The following is an 18,998-nucleotide window of genomic DNA, read 5'->3' as shown; positions in this document are numbered from 1 at the left end:
CGAGCTGTATATAATTATGTCTTAATTATTGACATTTTAAAATTAATTTTCAATGTTCCTTTTTTCCAGTCACCTCCTCCTTATCCTCGCTCTCCTCCCCATCCTTCACCTCCTCCAGCTCTGCCAAGGACATGAGCTCCCCTGGGATGCAGCCCCCAGCCCCCGTCAACAGCTCCTACGAGGTGGCTGCACACCCTGACCCCCACAGCAGCGGGCTGGAGGCTGAGCTGGAGCACCTCAGGCAGGCCCTGGACAGTGGCTTGGACACAAAAGAAGCCAAAGAGAAGTTCCTGCACGAGGTGGTGAAGATGAGGGTGAAGCAGGAGGAGAAGCTGAACGCGGCCCTGCAGGCCAAGCGCAGCCTGCACCAGGTGAGCCTGCCCTGCCGCCCTGCCAGGTACAGCCCAGCAGGGAGCTCTGAAAAAGGAATTGCCTCATTTTTCCCAAATAGCAACAGCCTTTGCTGGGGCTCTGTTTGGAAATCCAGCCGGGAAACCAAAGCACAGGAACCAGTCTTATGTTTTTAAGCTTGACACCTGTTTTTCCTTGGGTTATAAATCCATGGTTACCAAAATCAACATCTTTTCATTACTGAAAAAATCTTCTACTCCAGCAGAGTTTATTTTGTTTTCATTTCACTGAACAGGAAACATTTCTGGAGGCTTTAGCTGGAGTTTTAAAGGCTCTGTGAGGGAGGGTGTTCCTGGGACACGGCCACAGCTGAAGTAAGGGCTTTGTCAGGCATCCCACTGGCCACACTGCTGAGCTTCAGGCAGGGAAGCAGCTCCTTATTTCTGGAATTCCTGGATCCATCAGTGTGTCCATGGTCAGGCAGGGCTGCAGGGCAGGCCTGAGCTCAGTGATGGGGGAGCTGCCTTTTATTTGAGCTGGGGTAAAGGAGTGCAGAGAAATAGAAGGGGGAGCCAGCGTGGAAGATTTGTGTGTCCTCTTTGAATATTTGGTGTGGAGCTGTTCCCAAGCTGGGGCTGGAATCCATGGGATGGAGTAAATAAGGGCCTGGTTTGAGACACAAAACCTGCAGTGATGCTCTCTTTTTTAGTTACCCTGGGCAAATTGATTATTTGCTTTGTGTTCCAGTAAATCTGTGCTTTATTTAAGTAAACATTTATGCATAAGATGTGTGTGTGTGTGTGTATTTCCAGAGGTTGTGTGTGTATTTTCAGGGGTTGTAGGTACTTCCAGGGGCTGTCTGTGTATTTCTAGAGGTATGGCCAAGCTAACTTCCAGCCTGGCTGGGAAGTGAGATTGTCAAAAGAGTGAATTTCCCATGACCCTGCAGTGCAACTTCACAGCAACCAGGGCTGGAGGGTTTGACTCGGACAGGGAGGAAATGCTGCTTCTGGGGGAAAAAATAGATCTTTAGTTTCTGATTTAACCATTTAGGAAACGTGAGCCACATCTCTGTGCTTGCTGTGAACATGTATTTTAACAACTGTGGGGTTTCTTCCTTTGTACCTTGAAGGTTCCTTATCATTATCACTTCAGTTAATGGTTCCCTCATGCATTTGAGATTCCAAGGCAGCAGCTCCCAGCCTGGACAGGGGGAGTGGCAGTTCCCAGAGCAAAATGTGGTTTCCATTCAGCTTCAGGTTTTAGCCTAGAGATTCCCAGCTCTTGTGACAGAGCAGTCCCTGAGCTGGTTGTCAGGAGTCTTGGGGCTCACCCCAGTCACCTACAGCACCCCAGAGCTAGAAAAGACAGAGTTTGTGTTCTGTCCTTGCCTTGAGTGGGTTTTTGAGGGGAGCTTGATAAAATGGAGCTGATTTCTGATGTCCTGTTGAGCTTTGCTGTACACAAAGGACACTCAGAACTGCACTTTTCCACGTTGTGCATCTTCAGAGCCTTCAGCTCCAGCCCAGGCACTGCAGTCGGGTGGTTTGGAACGTGGAGCTGGTGCTGGAGCTCTCTCCAACTGCAGTTCATCTTTATTCAGGCCCAGATGGTCGCAGCTATTCTGCTTGACAAAGCAAAATGGGGCTGTAGCGCTGAGCTTTTTGTTATCCTGGGCTTCAGGGTAGCTGGAGAGCAGGAACTCCACAGGATTTAAAGGAGAAGGGCTCGTGCAGAGTTCAGAGTGGGGTTTAGCCTCGGTCACAAGCAGCAGGAGGTGGGAATGTGGTTTGGATGGCTTCCCTCGCACTCACTCCTCACCTGCCTCTGTGTCCCAGGAGCTGGAGTTCCTCAGAGTGGCCAAGAAGGAGAAGCTGAGGGAAGCAACAGAGGCCAAGCGCAACCTGCGGAAGGAGATCGAGCGCCTGCGGGCCGAGAACGAGAAGAAGATGAAGGAGGCGAACGAGTCGCGGATCCGGCTGAAGCGGGAGCTGGAGCAGGCGCGGCAGATCCGCGTGTGTGACAAGGGCTGCGAGGCCGGCAGGCTCCGCGCCAAGTACTCAGCACAGGTGAGGCCCTGCAGGGCTGGAGCAGCTCCTCAGCTCCCTCCTGCTGCCCCCGGCCAGGCTCCTGAGCTGGGACAGGCATCAGCAGAGGGCAGGAGAGCAAAAAATGGGGCCTGAATTTAACCTCATTCCATGCACCTGCCACAGAGGTGCCCCTTTAGCTCCCTCAAACATAGTCCTCAAAAGCTTCTGTTTAACAAACTTTAATTTGTGTGCATTTATATGTACTTCAAATACTTTACATAGTTTAACACAGCCCTGTAAAGCTCGTGGCAGAGGGAGCCTGTGGTGAGACACAGGTGCTCCTGGAGGTGGGAGCTGCAGGGCCCTGGCGTGGTGGCTTTAAGGGAGGAGGGGAAGAGCAGAAGCCAAGCTCACAATCTCCAGGGCTCTGATAAGGGGAAGGGGAGTGGCCGCCTGCTCCCGCTGAGACACGTCTGGCCAGGAGCAGGAAATGATGTGGGGCTTCCTCTCGGCATCACAGGATGTCTCACTGATAAGGGGTGTCCAGACTAAACAGAGCCTCCCTGGGGCTGCTGCGCTGGGCGTTCCCCCCAGGGCCCTGGGGAGCAGCACCAGGGCAGCTGAACACGGCCTGGGCTGGGCCTGGGGGTGACTCTGTGACACTGGGCATTTTCAGTCTCTTAATGCATTCCCTCCTTTAAGTTTAAAGGCTAAAAATCACCTCAAAAAGAACTTCAAGCAGCCAATTATTCCTCTTTTCTGAGGCCAGGCCTGGCAGGTTGGCAGTGTCCCCTGCAGCAGCCCCCTGTCACAGCCACCCCTGAGCCCCCTGTCCCTGGGCAAAGGGCACGAGGCAGCTCTTGTTTTGTGCCTGGCACAGCTGGTAACAAAACTCCTGTGAGTAACTCACTCCCAGGGCTGAATTTTATATGATGTCATTTTAACTTAAGAACAAGTCTTGAGAAAATTTAAAATAAAGCTTTATACACCCTTGTAGCTACAGCTTGGGGTGCAAGAGGAAGTTGGTCACATACTATTTTTGAGGAAACCGCAGTTCTCTAGACAGGCTCAGTCTGACAGAAACAGCATCAGGCCAGGGTGGAAATGCCTCTGTGTAGGCTTAAAGTATTACATGCTTAATGCCCATTGAGGAGCTGTGGTTTATACCTTCCCTTTGCTTACCTTGATAGTGAAATCCAAACATGGATGGGGGAGGTTTACCTGCATTTTAGCCCAAAACATTGGAGGTTTCCCTTCCTTGTTAAATGGCAATCTTTGCTGACTGCTGACATTTCCTTTCTCGCTGGGCGCTGTTTCTGGTATTTGCACCTTCCGGTCCTGGGGGTTTTCTCTGCCTTTTCTGTCAAAAAGTACCAAACAGGGAGGTCAGGGAGGCCAAGGGCAGCTGCAGGTGCTGCTGGGAGCAGAGTGGGGACACTGCAGGGCTTTAATCCATAGCTGGGGAGGCCTGGCCCATCAGCACCCAAAGCCCTTTCTGGTCACTTCCATTAACAATTGTTGTAAAAGAGCTGAAAGTGAATCCCCTGTGTCAACACCTGGGGTTTGCTTTGCTGAGCTGCTGTCACTGCCTAAAGAAATAACAGCCATGCTTGATTTGAAGAAGTGACCAGATTCCGTGGCACTAAGGAAATCTTGAAGTGTTTCTTAACCTTCCTTTCTGGAGCTGGAGTCACTGGGAATGACTCCAAAGCTAAGCAGGCACTGTACTGCAGCAGTGTATGGAAAAAAGGAACAGGGAATTCCTTCCTCAATCTTGATAATCCTATGCCTGGAGTAGACATTGTTTGCTCCCCTGGCCCTGTGCAAGGTCTGTGGGAGGCCCAGGCTCTGTCCCACAGCCCTGTCTGTCTGTCCCACAGATCGAGGACCTGCAGGTGAAGCTGCAGCACGCCGAGGCCGACCGGGAGCAGCTGCGCGCCGACCTCCTGCACGAGCGGGAGGCCCGGGAGCACCTGGAGAAGGTGGTCAAGGAACTTCAGGAACAACTGTGGCCTAAAGCCAGCAGCCAGCCCAGCAGTGAGAGCACCTCGAGCCCCATGGAGAACTGACCCCTCATCCCCCAGCACAGGGAGGGAGAGAGTGGGACTGGGAGTGCACGTGTGAGTAGTGGTGTCCTGGCACACACTTTAGGAATATGGATTCTCAGTAGCTGGAAGGCAAATGTTGTTACTCTCTAGAACAGAAGCACTGAATTCAGCCTCTTTTTTTTTCCCAATCCATATAGCACAACATCTTACTGTGCCTAGAAAACACAAAGTGTTTGTAAACAAAATACTTTTAAGTCCACAGCAAATTTTCTACTGGCAAACTCTAAGCAAAGCAGTGTGGTCCAGCTAAACCCGGAGTCCAAGGTGAGCAAGGCAGTGGCTTTGTGTTCTCCTGCCTGTTGGAACATTTTGGAATTTCAAAACAAACCGACTTTTCTTATAAGCTATTTAAAAGAATTCATTACACAGACTTGGTATTAAAAAAAAAAATTAACAAGATTTTTATAATGAACCTTTAAAAGCAAAACAAAAAAAAAAAGACAAAAAATAAAAAACCTTCGATGCACAATTTTTAATGACTTTATAGGCTTTGGGATTCTTTGTGCAGAAGCCCCTCTTGGTGATGATGCCATCCATGTCAGGAGCAGTTTTCCAGCCATCTCAGAAGCCATCGCGGTTCCATCCCGTCACGTGGGTGTAGGAGAAGTTCAGAGAGCTTTTCCAAGTTGATTTTTTTCCTTAGAATGAATTATGTCCATTTCCTGCCCTGGACACAGGCAGAAGGGAAGCTGCAGGAGTGTGCAGGGGATGAGGGGAGCAGAAGGGGTTGGGTTGAGAGCCCCAGCCCAGCCCCACAGACCCCGCTGTGTTCAGAGACTTCACCCAGGAGCACGTCAGCCTTGGGAAAAGAAAGAGAGAAAGGAAGAAAGGAAGGAAATGGATGATCAGTTGGTAGAGGAACAAAGCAGAGACATCTGTGTGTTGAAGTCATTCTGAAATCTTCAGCTTTCAGTTTTCTGGAAAACTCATCTTGTTGCACCATCTTACCATGAATTCAGTATTTCCCTGCTTCCATTCCGAACTGTCAGTCAGGATTTCTGTGCCCAAGGAGAGTCCAACGTTGCAGTGTCGGATACTACAGAACAGAAAACCAACATTTTTGCTGCTGTGAATAAGCCTACATCTTTTTTTAAAAAACTTTTTGGTTTTTAAAAAGAGAAATTACTTTAATTTTGGGATCCAAGCCGCAGCCCCGGGATACAATGCAGCAAACCATCACTGCCTTGGGGGTAGTGCTGAGGTTTTTTTATATATATTTTTTTTTAAACCTGCACTTTTTCAGAATCTTACTCTGCATTTTATTCCCTGTTTCTAAGATGTACATGTCAAGCATTTGAGATTCTGCCCTAACAGCTGTGCAAACCATGAACCCAATCTGCCACCACTGACACCTCCCATCAGCATCCGTGTAAGCAAAGGAGGATCCAGCAGGTCCAGAGTCCCCAGAGCAGGAATTCCCCCTGTGCTGCTGGTTCAGTTAGAACCTGGTTTTGTGGCTGTGTATGACCCAAGCTGGGGAGCAGCAGAGATGCTCCCAAAAGTGCTTAACAAATAAAGCTGGTGCTTTACTGATCAGGAGAAAATTAATTTTCACCCATAAACACTCACCTCTGACACGCTCAAGCAAGTGAAAATGTGATCTGGGGCTGCAGATGTGCCTTCCAGCTCATTTTTCCTCTCAGCATCTTCTCTAGGCAATGCTGACACTTTTTTACCTTAAAGAATAATAATAAAAAAAAAGAAAAAAGGAAAAAAAAAAGAGAACCCCCTATGCATCATCATACCCAGAGTTATTCTAAAAGAAGAAACATATTTCCAGTAATCTTTATTTGCTTTTGGACATTAATGCAAACTATGTAAGCTTCAAAATTATTTCCCAGTAGACAGAAAGCGGCTTCCAATCCTAAAATTATGGTATTTACTTACAGTACATTAGAGAGATTTTTTTTTTTTAAACAAGAGCTGTTTGCTTGAAACCATTATAGTAACCATTATAGTAACTGTGAGCATTAACAAAGAAGTTCATATATATGTTTTAGGTACAAAAAAGAAGAAATATGAAAGGAGTGGAATTACTGGGACAATGTAAAACTGTTGGGAGCAAGAAACAGTCACACCAAGTCAATGACCTGAACCTGTCTGTGGATACAGGGGTTGGCCCTTGTGTGTTTGGGATACTGGAGACTGGCTCTAGGTGCAGCTCTCCTTCTAAAGTGCAATGCAAAAGGAATTTTGATTATGCTTGAGCAGGTTTTGTTTTTGTTTTTTTAATGTGGGGTTTTATTTTCTTTGTATGTTTTTTTTTCTGCGATTATTAAATCATATGCATGGATTAAACTCTGCCATATAGTCATTAATGGGCATTATTACTGTCTTATGTAAAGGGGTTCTTTTGTTATGCAGTATGCAGAAAAATGTTCTCAGCCTTATGATTTCCAGATCTGTATTATCCACTTATTTCTTCAAGGGAAACTAAACAACTGTAGCTGTAGCTGATCATTTATGTGCATTTCAAGTCTCTTGTGCTCTGCTTTACTGCCGTGTTGGGAACCACACAGAGAACAGACCCCGCTCCTGTGGCGGCTTATGGAAGCCTGGCTTTGGAAATTTTGCTTTTTTGGGTTTTTCCCCCTGATCTATGATGGTTTCTCTCCCTTTATAACCCCCCAAAAAATAGCAACATGTCCACGTCCAGCTGTTGTCTCCCAAGAAAAGCCACTCATCGGAGCACATCATGAGTTTTCCTTTGTGTCCAGGGAAATGCACTCACTCACTGGGCATGAGGCTCCCACACTTCTGAAGGAGGAAATCTGCAGGATTTTCAAAGGAAAAGAGCAGAACAGTAAAATATTCAATCAGCACCAAGCAGCCTCACTGTGCTGCACAGGTGAAGGGTCCCAGGGCAGCACAGAGTGTCCAAAGCAGAATTACAGCTGGGGCTTTCCTCTGCCCCACTCCCAGCACTCCATGCAGGGCCATACCTGCAGTGAACTCACCCCAAAACTCCCCAGGATTTGCTCCTTGGGAGTGAAAAGCCATTTCTATCAATTAATATTTAAAATCATGAAGAGAAACAAGGTGCAAGAAGAGCAGGAACAAACATTCTCCAGCAGCAGCCACTGCCCAGGAGGGGCTTGGCAGGGCTGGCTTTAAGCACTGGGCATTTCCTGGCCATGTTTAACAATCAGAGTTCACTCTGCAGAGCAGGTGAGTTATTTCTGCAGAGTGTGGGATTGATTTGGAATTCAGAGCCATCAGCAGTGTCTGTCCCAGCCCCAGGGGCCGATTCTCACCAGGGGGCTCTGCAGAGCAGCCCCCCCGTGTGAAGGTGCTCGGAGCTCTGGGGTCATTCCTGTGCCTGCAACACCTCAGTAAAGCTGTGAGAGCCTGGTCCATGGAATTCCTTCCTTCCTTCCTTCCTGCAGCCCCCACTCCCTGCTGCATTCCCAGGGAGAGGGGCTGCCCCTCCATCCCCCCATCTTCTGTGCTTTAGTTTCCTTTAAGAAGTTCCAAGGGAGAAGAGGTGTTTCATACAGGCTGTTGACTCTCCCTGTACCTACCAATATATTACTACTTGTATATTCAGTTTAATTACTCCTTGTTTCTATTACTGAACGAAGACTTAACGAAGGGAAAAAAAAAACCAACAGCAATAACATTCATATCTATGGAGCAGCTAACTCTATACATAATATTCTGCTTTTCAAACAGAACTAGCCAATGTAAAAAAAAACATTAAAAGTAAATTCAACATGTAAATACTTTTTTTCATTTTACACTGTTGTATTATAAGTGTATATGGTGTTTACTTTTTCAAAACTCTTTCTTACCTGGTAGTTGTCTTGTTTTATGAGTTGTGTTTTTAACTGAGAAGAACCTTTGCTGTCTGTTAGGAAAAAAACAAAACAAAATCTTTTTGCAAGTTTTCAATGTGGGTTATAACCTTTTCTCTATCATTTGCATTTTAGTTGTCCTTATTTTCACTGTAAAGTATTTTATTACCAAAAGGTTGGTTTTTGTTCCATTCTGCCCTCTCAGCAGTCCATGTGTTTTAGAGAGAAGTTTTTTTTTGTTGGCTTGGTTGTTGTTTTTTTTTTTTTTTTTTGGTTTTGTTTTGTTTTTTTTTAATTGAAAGAACTCACAGAAATGACATTTTTTCAATTGAAGAAAAATAAATCTTTACATTTATAATAGCCAATAGCATTTCAGCACATTTTTGTTATCCTGGTCTCTCCTATGCTGCTGCTAATGACAATATTATGACTTACTCTACTATTCTAGAACTATTTTTATGTAAGTAATGTATGCTTTCTTGTTTATAAATGCCTGATTTAAAAAAAAAATAAGAAAAAAGCTTGGCATATTTATCTATTTCGCTGTGTACCTTGATAGTCCTTTTCCAGCCCCTTTTCCACATCCCTTCCCCCTGATGCAGATAATATTGTAAAATAAAGGACTTTATGAGATTATGTATGAAAATAGCTATGCTTATATACCACAGTGACTGAATGTACAGTGTATAGACGCATTACCGAAAATAAAATTGTTTGTCCAGAAAAAAATAAAGAGCTCTGGGATGTTTTTGGAGTTCTCTGTGCTTTGCTGAGGTGCTGCTCCCCCTTTCATGATGATCCCACAGCACCTGGTCCCTGATTTCCTGAGGGCCCAGGAGAAGGACCCTCCCTGAGGTACAATTTAACACAAAACACTGCTAATAAATAATAATATATAATAATTTAAATAATAAAAACATTTAGCATGGACACTGCTGGAAGGAGACTGGGATTTAACTGGGATCACAGCATTCCACTGCATGGGGAAAATCCAACACTCCAGTGAAATTTCTTTGGAATAGTGAGAATTGTAAGCATGGAGAAGTTTGTTTTAGGTCAAAGAAAAAGAAACACAAGAGGGGAAAATGCAAAAAGCAGGAGATGGAAACATATGTCAGAATAATTCTCTCATGGTTTTCTGAGAAGTGGCTGCAGAATTTCCACAGCTCTGGGACATTTCTGAAATGCCTTTCAGAAAGCAGTGGAAAAGCTGGAGAATGAGCAAAGAGCTTAAAAAATAAATCTTTTCTTATTTGAGACTCCTCCAGCTTTCCAAGGGGTGGGTTTGTGTCCCAAATGCAGCTCCACATCCTTGGGGAGGGATCCTGTGCCCCATATCCCAACCACATCCCTGTCCTTCCACCTGCACAGCCTTACTGGCACTTGGGGTCCTGAAATTAAAAGTTCAAATACCATTCCTCCTGCTGTTCCTTCTCAGAGAGACTTGTCAGGGTATTCCTGTTCCAAAGTAAATAGCAAACTAGATTTGGCTTGATAAGGTTTGGTACCAGAGGCTGAAAAATTAAATATTCTGTCTCCAAGGACCTCTGAGTGCAACAACACAGACTGGTAAAGCCCAGTTAAGCTGTCTTGTGTTTCTGGCTAAGGGGTAACTAGTTAGGTTTGAAAATTCTGGTTCTGCTGACAAAATAACTTCAGTTTACTAGGAATGAGACACATTAGGAATGAGACCTGAACCTGCTCAATAACCAAGTGAGCTGAACTGACCCAAATTTAAGTAGCTGAAAGAAATAGAAATAGAAATAAAAATCCAATTTCCTGAGGCCTGGAGTAAAAACTTTTCATGATTTACTCAAGAGCTTGTGTTACCCAGCCATCAGAAAACACCACTGAAAACCCAAACACGGGGTGCACGTGGCAAATCCAAACCTTGTGTGGGACACAGCTGAAAGAAAGGGCCACAAAATCCCACAAATGGGGATAAACAGAGCTCCTCAGTGCTTCCCAATGTCCTGTGAGCAGCCCCCTGATCCCAGCCTGGCAGATGGAGCACAGGGAAGCTCAACACACACAGAGCAGGGAGAGGCCTGAGGGATTTTGGGGAGAAAGGAGGAAATTCCTTGTTACTGCTCAAGGGATCCAAAGCAGAGCTTTTAGGTGCTCCCACCTTCAATTGCTGAAAAGACATTAAAGAAACACATCCTGCAGGGAAGGGATCCAATGTGGGGAAAATGACAGGAATCTGGGAAGCAGCAGAAGCCCAGGAATGGCAGAGTTAATGGAGATCTGAGCTCCAAGGCACTGTCAGAAGAAGAGCACAGCTCTAATAAAACCCAGCTGTGTGACGTACACAGCACTGGAATTTTTATGAGATGGTTTATGTGCACTTTAAGTGTTACCTGACTGCAATGCAAATTCCCACACACTTTTATTTGGGAGGGAAAAAAGTTTCCACAGCTCTCTGGGCTGGACTGGTTGAGCCCAACTGTTCTGCACAGCATCTGTGGGGTTTCTGGCTCATCGTTTTGGATTTACCTTTGTATTTGTTTCTGTTGAGTCAGCTCAACCTGGAACCTTGAGAATTTCACCCTTATAAAACTGCCCCAGAGCCACCCTGGCCCAGCCATCCCAGTCCTCTGGCGCTTCCACCACAGCTCTTCCACCTCCCATACCTATGCAGTTGAGGAAGATTCCAAGGAACAAGAGGACGCCTGCACAGGTCAAAAGAAAATGAGGTTTCACTGCTTCAAAGGTCAGATTTGCTCCAAAACCTCATTTCTGTAAACACCATAAGGACCATAAACTTGAGTGACCATGAGCTTGGGAAGGAAGTTTACAAAGAGCCCTTTAGAAACCCTCTTTATATACAATGTTTTGGGTTGCTCCGTGTGCTCAGTTCCAGCCCTGGAACAAGAAATTCCTTTATTGTCTGGTTGTCAGAAAAGGTCATTAAACCCTTCCCTTTATGTGGCCAAGGATCAGCCAGGTGCATGAAGAGAGCATGAGCAGCTCATGAACACAGCCCACGAGTGAAACACTCCAGGCAGCACAGATGGATTCCCTGTGCAGCATCCCGAGTGCCAGGGCCCTGCTGTGCCTCCCTGCAGCCCCACTCCTGCTGCTCATGGTCCCAGCAGGGAGCACCCCCAGACACCTCCTGGGCACTGCCAACTGCAGGCCAGCAGGGCAGAGTGTCCCCTCCCTGAATCCAGCTCCTGGATTTCCAGCACTGCTTTGCAGAGTTAAGTGACCAGTCAGACACAGAGAAGTCCAATTCCCTTCAGTTACCTTTCCAACCCACAAGGTGAGTGGAGCAGCAGAGGAAGGCACAGCACCAAACCTTCCATGTTCCATTCCCTGGCATGTTGAACTCCCCCACGAACCCTCTGCCCCGAATTCCAGCCCCTGTGCCTGGCAGCAGCTCCCAGCTCAGGATTACACTGCAGTGCCAAGGGATTTGACACACGCAGCATTTTTCAGCAATAGAGGTTTCCTAGGCCTGCAATTACTGCATCTTTGCTGATGTCAGCCCTGCTGCTTTCCCTCCAACGCTCTGCATGGAAAATCTGGGATGGGACTTTGGCTCCACCAAAAAAAGAACTCAGGATGGGATTGTACATCAGGAGTGTGAACAGACACAAGGACCTGCTGCTGTGGGCTTGGAGGTTCTGCATGGGAATTTCTGACCTCCTTGTGCCCACCCAAGCCCTGCTGGCGTTGGTGGATGCCCGGGAAGCTGCCAGGGAGCAGCAAGCCAGGGCAGCTGCCACCATCCCTGCCCAGCTCTGAGCACACCACCCGCAGCTCCCATGCAGGGATCCCGTGCTGCTTAATTCAATTTGGCAGATAACACTGGGGAAGGCATCGATTTCCTCCCCTCGCTCCCTCCTTCCCTTCCATCAATTTTCCCAGATAAGCAGCCTGTGGCTCGGGTCCTGCTGGTGACGGATGCCTTGTAATTGCTCTGAATGGATTATCCCCAGACATGGAGCAGGCATTTACAGTGCACAGCTGTAATCAGAAACACTCGCACCCAGGAGAGGGGCTCTGAGGAGCAGACAGCTGCCTCTGGCCTCTGCCTTGTCTCTCTGCTCTTATATTAAGCCTAACTTTATGCATTTGTATTTCTAATACAGTAATATCCAGGCCATCCACTGAAATTAGGGTCCAGATGGGCTCAGTGCCACCCCGACCCTCAGAACTGATTTCTGCTTCTCAGGCTACAAAGGGAGCCTGAGATTGTCCACCCTGCTCAAATCTTTCTAAAGATCTTGCAAATTATTATTTGGCTAAATCAGAATCCACCCACTTGAATGGGTAACATCACCCCAAACTTAGGAAATCCATGCAGACATACTCTGTCCCGGCAATTACTGGCTAAAAGACATTAGATCAGACAGTTCTCACCTCAGTTTATTGCTGCTTTTCTCCCTCTGCCCAGACTAAATTGTCAGCACTTTGTTTATCAAGATCCCAGTGACTTTCTAATTTGTATGTCTGGGAGGAGAAAACCCATGAATAACTAAGTGTGAGACAGACTGTTACACAGGAACAAAACACGGCAATTTGAGCCACTGAATTTTAATTTTGTGCAATTAACCACAGCAGCCCAGTATCAAGGGGCAGCAGATCCACGACCAGGATGCTTAGGCTGAAAATCTGATCAACATCAAAGTGTTTTTTGCCCTGCAAACTTTCATTGAGGTCACTTAATGAATGAAGGAAAGCAGCAGAACAGCACCCAGCAAGGAAAAGCTGATCCTGTTCTACCTTCCCTGTTGCTGGAAGCTCTCTCACACTGGGGTTTCCTCCTCCAGCACTGGTTTTCCCCGAGGATCCCTACATTAAACAACAGATCAAGGATTGTGCGGGGGGGAAGCAGGATTCAGGTGCTCTCATCCCCTTTGGTTTGGTGTTTGTGCCACCCTGGTTTTCACTCTCTGTTTGGTCACCCTGAGCAGGACAGGGACAATGGCAGCTCCACAGGAAAGGTTTTGTGCTCAGTATGAGCAGTACAAACTTCACTGCTCCAACCTTTAACCAAAAACCAATCCTACTCTGAAACAAAGTCCGCCTAACCCCACGTTCCAGCTCCCTCTGCCATCTGGGAAAGCGACAGGAATTCTTTCCTGGAGGAGTTGAGGCCTTGCTGCTGGTTTGGTGCTGGAATTGGGAATCCTTCCCTGCACACCCCCCCCCTCCCTGGCCAGCACAGCCCTGCAGGGCCTGCCCTGAAGTGGGGCCCATTTCCCAGAACTCCAGCGAGTGACACCTTAGAATGTTTCACACTGATTTATTAAACGCGCAGAAATCAACTACTTGGGAAAAAAAGCTTTGTTTAAAAAAAGCTTTGTTAAAAAAATCGCACAGCACAAAGCCCTTTCCCATTTTTGCCCCCCAGAAGCAGCCTGCAGGCAGGGGCAGAGGGGACAGTGGCTTTGGGACCACACGTGCACAGCCTGGCTCGTGCAGCTGGCAGATAATGGGGCTTTGCAGGTCACTGGCTCTTGAGCACTGTTATCTCTGTGTAACATACACCTTGTTGTGTCTTACTGCTTAATTACAGCTGATACACAGGCCATAATATTGCTTATCATTAGCCAGAGGATGACAATTACCATTTAAGATTAAACAGCTTGCTTTCTTCAGCCAAGTCTCCATGTGACACTTCCTTGCCCAAGAAAAGATTTGCACATGCAGAACAAATCCCCAGACTAATTGGAGATGTGCCCCTCATAAGGAGGAGGAATTTTGGAAGCACACATTGCAGGTGAACATCACCAACAGTCACTGCAGGGTTCAGCAGAACCCTGAATTTGAGGTGAAAAGAGTGTTTCATAGAATTTCTGAACTCTCTTGGCTTTATCAGGGCTCTTGTTTCTGAAATGGACACAGTGAACAGAGAGTTGGAAGCAGTTGGAAAGCCTGGGCTATTAAAGGATCAGCCAAACTGCTGAGGCTGCACAAGCTGAGCTGTCATTAAGTAGCTTCACCCTTTCCACAAAACACAGATGTGTTCCTGTGCACAAGCATGGTTTTGTCTTACTGTGCACACACAACACCAAAACTGCTGGGAAATATTCTGCACTGAAACCCACCCAGGCCTGAGAGGAGATTTCACTTCTGAACACGACAAAAAAAAAACAGAAGGTCTGAGTGGGAACCACATCCCTGCACCTCAGCTGAGCATTTCTGAGATTCCCTCAGAGCAAAGCCTTTCCCTCCAGAACATCAATGTGATAACATACAGTTGTGATGACTGGTAATGTCACAGGTCAAGGGTTTAAATCTCGTGTCCTGTATTTTGTCAGCTCCCATTTATCCCACCCAGCACAGCACAAGGGTACCACACATAAATCTTCCAAAAATGTGTTCTGATCTTTCACCTACAGTAGATCAAAAATAGCCTGGAGCAAGAGCTTTTAGCATTTTGTCATAGCAATTTCTCCATCACGTAAGATGGATGGCCAGCTCCACGGGGAGGGAATGAACCCACCCTGAGATCAGAGCATGGAAAAGGCTGAGTTCCACCTCCAAGGAGCAGGAGTTGTGCCCTGGGTGGAAATCCCTGCTGAGCTTCCCCTGCTGAGCCCCGTTGCAGCACAGAACATCCAGGGAGGCTTTTCTTCCCTCCCTGCACACTTTTCATTTCAGCCCCAAAACAGTTTGGGGAGCTCAGGCAAAAGTCTCAGGTCCTGGTTTGGATTTTGAAATCCTCCAGCATGACTTTGGGCACAACTCCCATTTCAGGTTTCATTTTAAAAAGTATTATCTGAAGACAGGTGCTAATTTTGGCTATCCAATATAATTATTAGAGCTCAAGACACTCAAATTGTCTGAAAACCTAAAGGCCTGAAAGTGAATAGCCACAACAAAACATCTTCCTCTCATAATTCTGATGAATTATTCTGTTATTAAACCTTGTTATTTCTTAGGGTCTTGTGTGATCTTGCAGCAGTGAGATGCACATCACCACCATGAAAACACAGAACACCTTTTCACTATTTCTACAACCCAATCTTGACAAAAACCTCTCCTGATCCATTCATGTCTGCTGGGCATTAATGGTTCCCTTTCAAAACTTCAAGACTCAACTGCCTGAAAGTGAATCCACCTTTCTGATATCAGCTGGTTTGATAAAAGGTCCAGCCTACTGCAGCAACTGGGCTTTACTTGTGTCTTTATCTCCCCACAGCCACCGTTGCCAAAGTGGAATAGATGTCCAAAGAATTTATTCAGGAAACTAAAGCTTGCAAAGCTGCAGCTGCTTCCACATGAATTCAGGGATGCAGAGTTTCCCAGCAGCTCACAGACACTGCAACATCTGTTTACCAGACACCTTTATGACATTCTACCTCAGTGTGCTGAGATCTCAAGAGTTATCACATTAAATCTTGCAGAGGTGCTAAATAAACTGCACTCAAAAAAGCCACCAAAATGAAACCAAAACAAACAAACAAACAAAAATTCCAAACAAAAACAAAACAGCACAGTCTTGCTCATAACCGAGAAAAACCTGAGAAACTGAGAATTTGTACCCTCTGCCACAATTCAGGGCCCAACTTTCAGGTTTTCCAAAGAGGCTGCCCTTTTATTTCAGGCTGATTGCAGATCCCACTATCTTACATAATATTGTGTATTTTTATATATATATATATATATATATATATATATATATAAACAAGAAAACCAGCACCTGTAACAGAGATGTGCAGCTCTCACTATTCAAGTTATCAATGAGCACTTTCAGCACCATGTGAGAGAAACTGGAGCATCACCTGTGAGTCAGAACTGGGTAAAACCTACAGAATTTACCCAGTATTTCCCATTGGTTCCCCTTTTCTAAAACACATTCTCAGTTTAATCAGATTTTACTTTTCCATCAGGGAAACAGTCTCTGCTTTGCTCTCCACTGTCACAGCTGGAACAACCTCTCACATCAGAGATTTCCACACTTTTCTATTGGGATGCTCATCAAGAAAAGAGCCTTCACCTTCCTTCCTCTCAAGCCCACACTGCAGCTCTTGGATTAGAGCAGAAAACATGGGGGAAAAAGCACATTTAGGGTTTGGACTAGATGATCTTTAAATCTCCTTTCCAACACAAACCATTCTGTGATTCTATGACACTTGTGGTATTTGTGTTTATGGTTTTCCATAGGTTTTTTTAACAGACCTCAGGGAACCATTTGTGGGGCCCAAGTAATGTGGATTCACATGATCCCATCACACGTTCCTGTTGGTTTTGATGCCAGGATCAAGAGGAGAGATCCTGTGTTATTTTTCTGCTTCTGTTACATTGATGTTATTTTAGCCTCATTAATGGGCCTGTTGAAGGGGAAGGGCCCATGAAAAACACACACAAATGCCAGGACATTGGGTTAATTCAGATTTAAGTGAACTTTAAAGTATCCTCAGAGCTCCCTTTGGGGTTTGGGGAGTGGGGCAGGGGGGCACAGGCTCTTCAGTGACAACAGGGCAGATTCCATCTCTTGGACACTGCAGTGTTCTCTGGCTACTGAGTCATGTAGGAAACCCTGACACACAAAAATCTGCAATTTCATATTCTGCAACAGTGAGAGAAGACAGAAAACAAAGGTACAGCTGCTAAACTTCCCACCAGAAGCCAATCCAAATGGAGAGAACAGGGTGAGTCAAGCAGGGCCAACAGCATCCTTAAAGGGAAGATAAAAAATAAAGGAAAACATGTTCATCACAGTTATATTTGTGATTTTTATCACTCATCTTTCGGTGTCCTGTGGATTGTTTACATTTGGAGGATGGAGGTGAGCAGGAGATTCAGCCCCAGCCCCAGATTTGTGACACACAGATAAGGAAGGGCCTGACTCTCCCAACCCCAGGCAGTGATGGAAAGAAACATCTCCCAGAGCCAGCCAGTCCCTCCCAGCCCTGAATCAGGCTGCATTTCCCTTTTCTGCCAGCTGTCAGTCATCATAATACCTTCTCATCTGCATCCTCACCATAGATCCTGGATGCATTAGAGCCCAAAGGGCTCTGACAATTCCAGCTAAGGTACACTCAAAGGGGGACATTTCCTTCTCTGCAGGGTCTCACATCCCTCCAGTGGCAGGAGGATCCTGGAGCTCAGCAACAGAGGCCCAACACTGCCCTCTCTGCCCCTGCCCTTGGTCCCACACCATGCTAATTTTCCATTTACAAGCAGTTTATATGGAGGCAATAAACTATTCTCAGGTGTTATAAACATTTTACAGGCTGGGGCACTGCACACGCTGGGGTGAACAATTATTTACTAAAGCAGCCACTAATCATTTACAAAAAGGGTATGAACTGAGGTTGGGTGTAATCCCCTGCTCTGTGCAGTGCCTCTTATCTTGGCTGCCCCACTGGGACTGGCCAAGGATCCCCACAGTTCAAAGATTAACCAAACACCTCAGGGTAGGAGCAGCCAAGATTCCCAACAGGGAGCTGTGACAGGCTCACACCTACCACAGGTTGGAGTAACAAAAGTACAATAAATACAGGAAAGTTCACTAAACCTCCTTATCATATGACCCAAATTTCTCAGCCCTGATTTTTCGTTATCTGCAGTTTCACCACCTGTTTGTAGGGATATAAAGGATTGTGCCAAAGTTCCTGGATATGGTGCTGCAATCTTTACACCCCCTGAATTTTAGGTGTCCTGATATGACGGGTGCTTTTCTTGACCACCTGGGAGTGTTTCCTGTCCACTCTGGAAGGATACAAAGAAATAGCTTTATTTCTTTGGCATTTTTAGTGGCATGAGTCAGAGAGTCGTGAGCTCAAACTGCTGAACATACTGGTATTTTCAGACACTTCAAATGCTTCTATGACACAAGAACATTATGAAATATAAAACATTTCTTTACTGTCAAACCAACATTGCCTTGTCCTGCCAACAACCTGCCTGCTGATTGGGGTTTCTGTGGATTTCTTTCTCCTCAGCATGAGTTCAAATCCTGTGCACTTCTGCCATATTTCAATTATCCATTACATAAGTGATCTTCTTGCATTAAATCTGATTTAGGATGAGTTCACAATACAGGGCATCTGCACAACAGCACTCCCTTCAGCAAGCCAGCTTCCTCTGGCAGTATTTTTCATGCTCCAAAACGACTTGTGAACCAGCAGAACTGAAAGTATCTCCTCCTGCAACAGGTGTGTGTTTTCCACATGGAATTATGCAGCAGAACCTATTTCCCCCCTGACCATTACAGTCTGCTCCTGCTCAGAGGCTGAATTAGATGATAAATCAGCCACCCCCAAGCTCTAATCTGAGGAAATGTTTAAGCAGATCCCTGCCAAAGCCAAAGGGAGCTGCACAGCCACTGAGTGGGACTGTCTGCTTGCTCAAGCACATGCTTGAGCACTTTCCTGAATGGAGACTGTGAAGCCAAGGGCAGCCCCAGTGTAACCCTGGAGATACAACAAGTGTCCAGGCTGCTCTGTGAGCCTGATAAGCTCTAATCTGATAAAGACTTCACCACCCCAGCTGCGTCAGAGCCACGCTGCAGCGACGGGATATTGCAAGGGTGCTGCTTATCTGGCTGAGAACAAATGGAAACTCATTCAAAGAGCTCAATGCCTTGGAGATAAAGCTGGGGAGGCCTTGTAGGGCGGGCATGAGGAGATGAGGTTATCACAGAGACAGACAGGCCTGAAAAACCCCACCTCTTCATTACAGTGGCAATTAAAAGATAAAAGTCACAGACCTTCAAAAGCTGTAGAGGTGTCTCATTCCAATTTAAATCACTG

General features: G+C 46.2%; 1 protein-coding gene across 1 annotated transcript in view; it reads left to right on the top strand.

The window, feature by feature from the left end:
* The window catches only part of SKI (SKI proto-oncogene), a 100,748-nt gene extending 91,736 nt beyond the window's left edge, over positions 1 to 9,012 (top strand). Inside the window, exons 6-8 of the mRNA XM_030963972.1 lie at positions 70 to 371; positions 2,190 to 2,420; positions 4,262 to 9,012. Coding sequence (XP_030819832.1) covers positions 70 to 371; positions 2,190 to 2,420; positions 4,262 to 4,450 — 722 coding nt within the window. The 3' untranslated portion in view covers positions 4,451 to 9,012. The remainder of the gene's footprint in view (positions 1 to 69; positions 372 to 2,189; positions 2,421 to 4,261) is intronic.
* Positions 9,013 to 18,998: the final 9,986 nt, after the last annotated feature.

This window comes from Camarhynchus parvulus, chromosome 21 (genome assembly GCF_901933205.1).
Source record: "Camarhynchus parvulus chromosome 21, STF_HiC, whole genome shotgun sequence".
Taxonomy (NCBI): Eukaryota; Metazoa; Chordata; class Aves; order Passeriformes; family Thraupidae; genus Camarhynchus; species Camarhynchus parvulus.
Note: the sequence above shows the minus strand (reverse complement) of the source record. Positions and strands in the feature narration are given on the sequence as shown.